This window comes from Amborella trichopoda, chromosome 5 (genome assembly GCF_054954075.1).
Source record: "Amborella trichopoda isolate Santa Cruz 75 chromosome 5, AtrichopodaSantaCruz75HAP2 v2.0, whole genome shotgun sequence".
In the NCBI taxonomy this organism is placed as follows: domain Eukaryota; kingdom Viridiplantae; phylum Streptophyta; class Magnoliopsida; order Amborellales; family Amborellaceae; genus Amborella; species Amborella trichopoda.
Genome location: NC_142340.1, coordinates 11434035 through 11445692, shown reverse-complemented (window position 1 = coordinate 11445692; position 11658 = coordinate 11434035). Strand labels below are relative to the sequence as shown.

The following is an 11658-nucleotide window of genomic DNA, read 5'->3' as shown; positions in this document are numbered from 1 at the left end:
TAATTGGAATAAATGTAACAAGTAAATTTTATTATTCACTCTCATTACTCTCTCAAATTTGAAATTACCACATATATAATTTTTTTTTTGTCCAATCTTGTGTGGTTCTACTATTCAAATGTTCTTTATTGCTATGTCCACCCAAAACATGGGGTGCAATTAGTTGGAGGTTCTTGTTTTCTCCCATGCTTTTGGGAAGCCCTGAAAAACTAGAGGCTAGGCCATAAAGTATGGACCAGGGCAGACCAAGCCTGGCTAGGGCCTAGACATGGCCGGCCCTGTCCAATCTTGTAGTTTCCTTTTTGTTTAGTTTTTATTGCAGCCCTATAGGGATTTGGGCCAGGCCTGATGTGTTGCCAACCCTACTTTATAACCACATTTCTCGTAGTAAGCATTATTTTAGTGTTGCAAATTGTAAAATGTAAACAAACTCATCCAGCTTCTCCAAAATAACTAACAGATTAAAAATCCATGCCCCAAAATCCATGTGCCCAAACGGGCCCAAAGGGTGACTAAGAATGCTTCAACTCTACTGGCTTCTTTTGCAAAGATACCCAAGCAAAGTAAATTTTCACACTATTTTCTTCTTAAGAAGTTTCCCGCCTGCTGAGAATTGTGTTTGATAATCGGCATTGAAGGAAAATAGTGCTCATTAGTCGATTAGTTGTAGAGAATTCGATTGGTTTCTCACTTGGGGAAAAGCCTTTCCTGTTTCACTGAGAGGTAAAATTTCAGGACTTCTATTTCTTTTCTATTTCTGTTGATTTAACCCACTAATTACAAGGTTCACACTTCACAAATTCAACTACAACAAATACATTACACAAACGGCACAAGAGACATAAAAATTCAAACTCGGGACCGTTTCAAAATGCGCAGCTTGACACCATGCTTGTAGTTGAGGACGACTCCATAATCGAATTCAAGGGGGCTCTCCATATTGGGTGAGTGCCGAAAAATGTACCTCTGATAGAGGTATATAAGAGTTAGTTTTATCTCTTGTATGGAAAATTTCCCCCCTACGCATGCTCTTGGGCCAATTCCAAAAGGAATGTGTGCATAGGGGTGCCTCTTCTTCTCCTCCTCCCCTTGTGGATCGAACCTCTCTGGTTTGAACTTTTCAGGCTCAGGGAAGTTGCTTGGATCCTTAGCCAAAACTCCCAGTGCTAGCCATATCCATGTTCCCTGCCAAATCCTTAATGGTAAGGAGAATACCATATCTCTTTTAATTAAGACTCGGAAATAAACCATCTTCTTCAGTTAAAATGAATAACAGAAAATGGAATCCAAAAAAAACAGTGAATCATAACCGCCCAATCAATCCATGGGCCGCAATGGATTTGAACTAATAATGTAGTGCTGCAATTTTCAAGACCTTAACTAATAAGCCCAATACACTGTAGCAAGGAAACACAGTCATGATGATGGACATTCTCATGTAAGTGTAGTTTATCCCAACTGTTCATTGATGGAATGGATGGTGTCGTGTAATGCACACATATGCACACGATGTATTTTAAGGTTAATTTTTCCTAAATTTGTACTTTATACCTTGGGTAAGAGGTATCCTCCAATTTGAACATCTCGCTCTGCTTCCCTCGCAACCAATGGCGAGACTGTAAAGAACCTCATGGCCTCTTTTACCACCTGCACAACAAACATTCCATGTTCACATCCAACTTAGTTCACAATGCTTACTTTTGAGTTTTACATATATTATAACCGCCATCTTTCATAATTTAGGGATTTTTTTTAAAAAAAGAAAGATATAAAGTTTGGGTATCTTCAAAGGAATTAACCAAATTTTTTTTTCAGAATATCTCCAATCCCTCAAGGAAATGAGTTTTTGACTTTTATGAGCTTTCAGAGTAATTCATAAAAAGTAAACTATAAAAACTCTTTGGGTCACTAGTTGGGCCTAGAAACTTGGCCATCCCTGTTACAACCATGTTGGTTTAAGTAATTATCTCCTAAAAATAAAGGAGTAAAAACATATACTAGAAACAAGATTACCATATCAAGATAGGGAAAATTGAGGCGTAGATCTTCAGCGTCGGGCCTCTTGTTAGGAGGTCCGAAGGTATCGATCTCTCTGAGTAGCTTCTCCTCCACCTCCGGGTGAGCCGACACCAAATACACCGTTGCTGCCATTGTAAATGAAGTTGTGGCAGAGCCAGCGAGGAGATGCTCGTAAGCAAGCGAGCTCACACACTCTGGTGTGAAAATTTTTTTTGATATTGCCCTGTATGACTCCTGTGCATTAAGCACAGCCGTCAGTAAGTCAATGTTAGAGGAACCGCCTTCAATTTCTTTGCACCTCTTCTCAACCACCTCATCAACCCTCTGGCTCAGTTCCTTATTGGCGAGTTCGTGCTCCCTGTCAGCAGTGCCAGGAATCCTACAAAGTAGCCATCGAACTGGGTTCTGAAGAATGGGGAAGAAGAGGCCAAGGATGATGGAAAAGGTACCAGTAAGGTCCATCTTGAGAGAGGTAGTTGAGTATATGTGTTGATTTAGGAATTTGGAAATGTAGCCATCTTCAGAGTTTTCATCTTTCTTGAGGGTATTTTGCCCAGATTGTGCACTTGATGAGCCTGTGAGGCCGAAGTTCACACCAAACGCTGCTCGTCCGATCACGTCGGTGGTGAGCTTTAAGGTGAGTTCGGAGAAGTTGACGTCGTCTTCTTTCCTCTGGAGGTGGGATTCCAGCATTGAGGAGGCAGAGGCAATGAAGAAATGCATGGTGGGAATGAGGCTGGCAAGGTGGGATGGCTGGTACAGAGAAGTTATGGTATTTCTCATGATGGACCATCTTGAGCCCCTATAAAGATCGAAAATGTAAGTTGAAGAAGATTTGTGCTTGGATAAATGAATATAATTACGACAATTCAACAAGCAACATAAAGGGAGAAATAATGTATCTTTAATCCAACAAGATAAGAAACTCAATATCTTGATGCTATTACCCCCAACATACATGTTAGTATTTGATACCTGCTAAAGAACAATCCCTTGAGGTGGAGAGGTGAGGCTGAGATGGGAGATGGAATACTTCGATTAGGCAAATCCTTGAACTTCTTTATACCAGCTTCTCTGCACAATTCCGCGTCAGCAATTATCACCAACGGTTGTCGACCCATGTGAAACCTGCAGGAAAGATGAGCTCAACTCTTACTCTGCATAAACCAAATGATGCATAAAGCTCAAAAGAAGTAAACCGAATGATGCATGTACATGATATAAAACATGCAATTACAAGGCCCACCTGTGGGCTTTTGCTGGGGTTCGGGCTTCATTTTAAGGTTCACGGGCTAGGCCCGGTGTAGTTTTTTGGTTGGGCCTCGGTTACTCGATCACAGCCTACCCTGGATCTGGGCCCAATTTTTTTGTTTTACAAATGTATATATTCTTTAATTTGTCGTGTTTACATAGGCCCGGCCCGATTTTCCGTGTTCAATTCTTGTTACCATGATTTCAGGCTACGCCACTGATGAGACCAAATCTAATTTTTGGGCTCCGTCCATAACAGGGTTTGCATTGCGTTTTTTGGCCGGGCTCGGGCCTTGGCTAGGACGGACAACATCCCTCATGCAATGCTAACCATTGATTTCTAGATCCTTTACTCTGAGCTTGCGGACTTACACTGTTACATAGACGGGTGGGCTCAGCGGTTCTTTTTCATTTCTACATGTGTGCATGGGTACAACCTATGTAGCAACTCATAAGCAGGTGCGTTGTCCGTATGGAGCACAAGAATGGTCCAAGAGTGCATCATACATCATTGGCATTTGGAATTGATACACTATAAAGATGTTCATTGTCTATTTCTGTGATGGACGGTGGAGATTAATCATGTCTTGGTGGACGTCTGTCATCGGGAGCAACGAGTGATCTTCACCATCCGTCACTTGAAACCGATGGTGAAAGTTTTGATTTGAACCATTTTTCAAGAAATAGGGATTAAAGGAAGGATTAACTATTGTTGCTAAGTATGTTTGTTTAATTTAAGAGCATGATGAAGTGACATGGGATCGTTTATTCTTACATGCACAGCATATGGTTGTAGGCATTTCAAAGAATGGGAATTCGTATCGATATTGTGGATCATTTAAATCTTCCTTACTTATCAAAGTGGGTAAAATACTTCAGAAAGTTTTTAATATTAGAGAAATTTGGAAGGAAAGAAATAGAAGGGTATGTTGAGAAGTTTTGTAAAGTGAAGATAAGATTTTGGAATGTTGGGGTAGGTTGAGGAGAGATTTAATGTTCAATTTAGACAATATTGTAAAATTGGGAGCATTTGAGAGAAGAGTGATGGAAATATGGAATCCTATTCTAATAGCACTAATCAAACTTTATTTTGATGGTAGATCTCTAGGCAATCTAGAGATAACGGGTGTGGCAGGATTGATAAATAATTATTTCGAGACCACTCTTATTAATTATCGGGTTCGTGCGGCTTTACCACATCAAATGAGGTCAAATTTTGTGCTTTATTGCAAGGCCTACATATCTCTGCAGAGTTACATCTGGGCACTGCAATCATTGTGTCACAAAATGCTATACCTACAGATCTCTACCTAACGTCCACACTCTTGGAATCTAGCTCATAAAATGGATGGATATTATATAAAAAAAATATACAATGAGACCATTATCATTAGTATAAGGTGATCACAATTGATTTTGACCGATAGATATAAAGTTGGGTTGATGCATTTATTTCATTTATTAAACTCCCTCAAATTTTGAGAGTTCTTAAAGCGAAAGGACTTTATTACCATAAATGACTGTATACCATAAGACTTTTTCCCTATTGTAGAAATGGTCCCAATCACTACCGTTAACGGTAGTGAAATCAGGTTGATATGGGTTTTACAAAGTCTAATTTTTTTTTTTTTGGATTTTGAGTGTTGCCAATGTCGTACTTCTAACCGTCTGATTTCACACCTAAGGGTAGAGATGATTGTGAAAATCTTGTACCAAAATACCGTTTGAATATTTATTATTTTCCCTCAAAACAAAGGGTAATTCAAAATGTTTTCCTAGTTTTAGTCAATGCCCAAGCAACGATTATCTAATGAAAACGAAAACTCTCACTCAATACCTACATCATTTTTTACATTTGATACAAAATACACAAAACGTTTTACCTGCTGGTACAAGGTTTTAAAGAGAACACATTTTTTAAACTATACGAGTCTATCCTCTACCGGCACCTACCCAATCTGAGTCCCTCCCTTGACTAGGATTTAGGCCTAAGGGTGAGTAAATATAAAATAATTTTTATTTTAGGGATGGTATACAATGAAATAATTTACCTTTATACAAGGTGATCACAGTTACTTACAATCATTCGATGTGAAGTTTATAGCTTGAATATGTCACAAAGTTTGAAAAAATTTCTTTTGAAGTTTGAGCTTGGTCAATGGAATAATTGTAGTCACCCAAGTTCACATCCAACTATCAAGATTAACGTGACCACCTTGTGCCAAAGGTAAATGGTCTTATTCTATACTATCCTTTTATTTTATTATAAAACCAATGTTTTTAGGATGATTTTGATGATAATCAGTCATGTTTAAAAAATTTAATGATTTTAAATTTTATTCTTTTCACTTTGTTTTTTTTTCCTTTTAATGTGGCTGAGTTGTTGGCCAATTCTATTCAAGACCGAAGAGTGACCGCTTCAACCCACCGAACCTATCTTAAAATACTTTCAAAACCAGGATAGGTGGGGTGGATTGTTCACTCATAGATCTATGTCGGATTATTGGATTGGTGATGAGGATCAGTCCGAATTAGTGATCCAAAAAAATATTAAAAATAAATAAAATAAAATAAAATAAAAATTAAAATAGAGGTTTTTAAGACAAAGATACAAAGGGGCTCTAAAAAAAATATTGAATAAAGTTTATTTATATATATATATATATATATATATATATATATAAGAGACAGGTTTTATATCATCCCATAACCGATTCCCATTCGAATCGACCATCATGATCTAAAATGGCCAAGTTTTTAAAACAATACTTCCAAACATTGGCATGGTAATAATATAAGTGCTAGCTATTGGGTGGTGGCACCTCGTGTGTGACGTCACGAGGGTTGAGTTACTCCATAAAAATAGTCGATATTCGTAAGGTGCCCTCAACAGCAATTAGCACTGGCCCGCCCGGTTGGCCTGCCAATAGAAATGTAGGGCATGGGCCACAAATTGTGGCCTGAGTGCGAGGTTAGGGGTGTTGCCGGATCGGTTTGGCTCAACCCAACCCTCTTTTTTTCTTATTTTTTCTTCATTTGTTCTTGGCCCCACCCGGCCTGGCCCTACAGGAACTAAGGCCAAGCCAAGGCCAGGATTGGCTGGCTTGGCCGAGGCCCAGTTCATTGCCACTCTTATAATTAGGGGTGCTTTTAGCAATCTCAAGGAATAAATAATTTTAGTGACTGTAAAGTATTGCAGATGTATATGCTATGTGCATTTCAACCATCAACCTACTTCACCAAAAAAATAATAATAAAAATCAACGTGGACCTGATCAAAGGGTCTTAGTGTGGTTTGGACCTGGGTTGGTCCAAGTCAATTGGACTCAGACCCGACTTGCCAGATTTGGTTAATCTGGGTCCAGATATGAGCAATATAATTTTATAAAAATAGAAATTTAATACATATTGCAAAATTTATCAAATTCGCCATAAGAGAAACACTTTGACCTTATCTACGTCTTTCTATTTAATTTCGAGATACCGATAAAAAACATAAGGTCTTGAGTTATGATGGCTGCAAATAGAGAAGGTAATAAACAGTTCATCTCTTATAAGTATTTTGATAAATTTCTCATTCTTATATATAAGACAGTGAAATATACCTGGACGTTAACGCCAACCCCATATTGGACGCAACGTTGGTTCTAGGACAAATGGACTCCGACCTGACCCACTATGTCCATTTTACAGGTTTGGACAAAGACCGTAATCGAATTGACCTTTGGGCCCGGTTCGATCCAACCCGTCTGACAGCCTAATTGAGATGAACAATTCCTTGCTTTGAGAAAGGATGAGGTAATCTCAACTGCCCCATGTTGACAATGGGTGCTGAGGATCACAAGTAATGATCAACCTTAGAAACATTATTTTGATTTAGTTAGGTAAACTTGCAATTACGTTGGTCAGTTTTTTTATTGATTTAATTTGTATTTTTTATTTTATTTTAGGCCAATCCAATTTTGTGGGGATTTAGCTTGTTGGGTTAGTGGTGGGGGCACAGGCGCACCACCATGATCAAAGGTTGGAAATTAAAACAGAAGAGTCCAAAGGAAAAGATTTTTTCTTTTTAAAGGAAAAATATTATTTATTACATTCATCTAAAATATATATATCTTCATTGTGGCCGTTGCATCAGTATGTTTTTGCTTCTTTTTTTGTTTTTGTTTTTAACGTTAGCTCTTATTATTTAGCGTGCATGTATATGGCGAATATTGTATTATACATAAAAAAGGTAAGGGGAAAGTTTTAAAAAGATATGGATGGAAGTAATGTGAAAAGATATAGTGACTTATTATTTGATTGGGAGTATGATCTTTAATAAAAAAAAATGACGAAACTTTATTCATGTAACCGATCCAAATAGCTGGATAAGATACAATGATACTGATGATGACGTAAGTCAGCTGTTTTTTAGTGAAAATTATTGTTATGAGGGTATATTTTGTGGAGAGGTTTACAAGGGATACCACCTATTTGTCCCTTTGTATTTGGAATTTATATGGGGACTTTGCAGTAGATTGATACATATTGTGAAATATAATTCTCTTAAGAGTAGCACATATGGCTTCAAATTATGCACAATAAAAAATATAAATTTAATGATGATAGAGTTGATAATAATTTATAATGCATATAAAAAATAAAATATCAAAAGTCACAATCCATCTTAATGGCTTTTAATCGACGTACTCATTATTTAATTGCTACCCATTTGTCTTATTAAGATTTCAGCACTAGTTTTAGGTGTTGCCATACGTTTCTTTTCCCAAATTCAAATGCTAATTTTGCTTTCAAATTGCAAAAATGTCATTATCAGAAAATTGTTTATCTTGATTAAAACAAGAAGCCTTAAATCATTAAAAATAACTTTTGAAGTGTGCTTTATTTGCTTCATATTGGCGTCATGCTTAAACACATATGCACTTTGCTTCCATAATGCAAGGTTGATGCTTTATATAAACTTTTTCAAAGTATTTTTTTACAAAAAAAGTTATATCATTAACGCAACGATTTTGCAAAAAAAAAAAAAAAAAAAAAAAACTACTATAATTATTGCAACATTGGAGTTCCCGGTGCAAGGTATAAAAAAACATTGCGATTGATCAGACACCCAAATTTTAGTGAGACAATTTGCCGGTCCATGTTCAAATCCTATGCTGAATTCCTTTACCAAAAAATATAGAAAAAAGAAGAAGAAAAAGATGAAATAGCCCGAAGAATTGTTCTAAAAATTGTAAGTATGAAAAGCTCGTAGTACGAGCCAAACAGTATGTATAGCATAAAAAGTTTTTCTATGAAATGGGAAATGAGAACGTAGTCATTTGATAACCAATCCGATCCAATCTTGATAACATTGGGCTCGAAACTAACCTGTATATGGGTCCGTACTCTTTCGCCAAAACACTGAACACCCCCGGCCCATGCTTTGCCAATAAGTGTAGGTGGCCCAAGAACCACCTAGTTGGAGGACCCGGAACAGCTCTTACTCTCCAAGAGGGCGCTGAGAAGTACACATAAATAATACCTACTACAATGGCTATCACTGTACAAATCAAGGGAACCCACCTCTCAAACAAGTTTCTTATGGAAAAGTATGGGCTTGTTACCCTAAACAAGGGCAACAAAAAGCCCTCCATAAAGGCCATGCCGAGAATTAGGGTATGGAAGGGAGGGGAGCCAAAATTTAAATTAGGGGATTGGGGGGGGGGGGGGGGGGGGGGGGGGAAGGGGTGGGGGGATGTGAGCCCTTCTTTATTTCCCACCTTTTGCTACTTCAATTCGTCCATTAGTGGAGGAATCTAATGCTGGCTGTCTCCCCTAGTCTAAGACACCCATGATTTAATAATCTCTTATGATTGATGGGTGAGGTTTGTTTCTTGGACTAAAGTTAAATTTATGGGTGCGGTTTGTATAGAGCCGAGGCTCTAAACAATCAAATTAGAGCCCACCTTCAAATAGTGTCAAGAAATATGATTTCAATACCGAAAAGTTATGTGATAGTCATAAATTATATTATCTTTATTTATAAAATTTAAAGCTTAAAAAATAGTGTAGATAGCACAGATGTATGAAAACTTAAAAATCTTGAAAATTGATGGTCCAAAAGTGTGTTACAAGATGCATTATTTCCAAAACTTGAAATCCTCTTTTTTTTTTTCTCATGTCCATGGATCTTGATGTTGAGACGATCAATTTGATGATATTTGGTCATCAAAACGACCTTTTCTGGTGAAAGTTTTGAGGTAAGCTCTAATTTGATTGTTGATCGCATAGGCTCTATATAAAATTTTCCCTAAATTTATTCTATTATTCTTTGTGCCAATTGCCTTTGATGTTTTGTCTTTTTATAGATCAATATGGACTTTCCTTAGTGGTTAAATTAATGCTATCAGATTCGCTTCGGATGCTTCTTTGATTTGGTTTGGCATTTTTTGCTGATATAAGTTAAGATTTTTTTATTTTTAAAATTTTGATTGTAAAGTAATAGAAATATTATAAATAAGAAAGTATGAAAATTTTCATCATAATAAAAATGGATTTTTTCCCATTTAAGAAACATGGCCCTTTTTATATGTTTAATATTCTTTTGGGCAATATATTCACCTTTTATTTTGGCTTCAAATTGGCCTCGGATACGTAAAACTTTCAATGCCCTGCTAGGATTCGACTTAGAACCCAAAGAGAACCCAAAGAGGCTGGAAAAGGCTAAAAAATGTTAAATTATAATTATTGTGAAGAAATGTGTTTTTATATTCGTTTCACTTCGGTTTTAATGAGGGAAAAGTATACAAAGTAGTTATTTATTTTTGATATATGGAGGTCACAATCATTTATATCCGTTAGATTTTAAATTGGGTGGTTTTAATAGTGCCATTGACTAGACTCAAGTTCCAAAAAAAATTTCTCAAATTCCAAGCCATCTAATTTGATAATTCCAAGCCATCTAATTTGATATTTAATGACTAATAATAATTGTGGTATCCTTATAATAAAGATAAATAGTCTCATAATATATAATCCCTTTAGTGAACTTACAAAATTCAACTTATTTTGATATCCTTTTCAATATTTTAGGGAAATGCATCACACTACAAAAATCTAGCTTATACACTTTAGTTTCCATCAATGGTTTAAAAAACGGGCCGGTGACCCGGATCGGGCACCCAAAAAACCGATCCGGATCGGTAAATCGGCGATTCGGATCGGGAATCGGGTGAATCGGTCAGAATAAAGTTTCAAACAAATCCGAAAAAATTATTAAAATTCATTATAAATATTGTTTTTTAGGAATTCAATAAGAAATGAGGGTACTCCATTAAGAATTTTCATGTTTTTGAATGAATATGCGAATATTGATATGTTCTTTCCCTGCATGAACCGCCATTCAGCATTTAATTTACATCATATAAAAGGATAAACATAGAATTATCATGGAATAAGTATATCAACATACATGGACTACAATAAATCATAAAATTAGTAACATACGATCTAAAAATAAAATGATAGACGACGTTGTTGTTCTTCTTGGTCACGCTGGTGCCATTGATTGAATTCGTTTGACAATTCATTGATTCGATCTAAAAACGAATCATCGATATTAGCAGGCGTCTGATTATTCTCAAATCCCTGAGTGCTAGTGTTTTGTTATGTTCCCAATCCGAAATCCCCGAAGCTTGTCCATCCTTCATGCTCACCTGCAATACTGGCACTCCTAGGTAACCTAGAAACAATTTCTTGAACAACTGTTTCTCCTTGATACATATTGCATATCTGAGCTAGGCCCACCATGGATTACAAAAAAAGAAAAAAACAATTCGATCATGGATTACAAAAAATTCAATCATGGGTTACAAAAAAAAAAAAAAACAAAAAATTCGATCATGGATTACAAGAAAAAAAAACAAACATTTCGATCATGGATTACAAAATATTCGATCATGGATTACAAAAAATTCTATCATGGATTACAAAAAATTCGATCATGGATTACATAAAATTCGATCATGGATTACAAAAAAAAAAAACAAAAAAAAACAAAAAATTCGATCGTGGATTACAAAAAAAGAAAAAAACAATTCGATCATGGATTACAAAAAATTCAATCATGGATTACAAAAAACTCTATCATGGGTTACAAAAAAAACAAAAAACAAAAAATTCGATCATGGATTACAAAAAAAAAAAACAAACATTTCGATCATGGATTACAAAAAAAAAAACAAACAGTTCGATCATGGATTTCAAAACATTCGATCATGGATTACAAAAAATTCTATCATGGGTTACAAAAACAAAAAATTCGATCATGGATTACAAAAAAAAAAAAAAAAAACAATTCGATCATGGATTACAAAAAAATCGATCAAGTATTACAAAATATTC

General features: G+C 36.0%; 1 protein-coding gene across 2 annotated transcripts; it reads right to left on the bottom strand.

Annotated features, from left to right (window-relative positions):
• Positions 1-717: 717 nt before the first annotated feature.
• Positions 718-9092, bottom strand: CYP711A1 (cytochrome P450, family 711, subfamily A, polypeptide 1). Of its 2 annotated transcripts, none has more exons than XM_011628541.3 (5): positions 8644-9092; positions 2995-3147; positions 2014-2821; positions 1552-1647; positions 718-1185 (listed from the first exon to the last, which is right to left on the bottom strand). In XM_011628541.3, the coding sequence occupies exons 1-5, from the start codon at positions 8916-8918 to the stop codon at positions 850-852; spliced, it is 1668 nt and encodes a 555-aa protein (XP_011626843.3). In that variant the 5' UTR covers positions 8919-9092; the 3' UTR covers positions 718-849. The 2 variants fall into 2 exon arrangements, with proteins under 2 accessions (XP_011626843.3, XP_020528802.2); XM_020673143.2 differs by having other exon boundaries at positions 718-1195; positions 8644-9013.
• Between the last annotated feature and the right edge of the window lie 2566 nt (positions 9093-11658).

Coding starts and splice junctions, on each gene's coding strand:
- CYP711A1 (XM_011628541.3), bottom strand. CDS start 8,918: ATGGCCTTTATGGAGGGCTTTTTGTTGCCCTTGTTTAGGGTAACAAGC. Junction 3,148..8,643: donor GAGTACGGACCCATATACAG/GTTAGTTTCGAG, acceptor TCTTTCCTGCAG/GTTTCACATGGGTCGACAAC. Junction 1,186..1,551: donor GAGGATACCTCTTACCCAAG/GTATAAAGTACA, acceptor AGGATTTGGCAG/GGAACATGGATATGGCTAGC.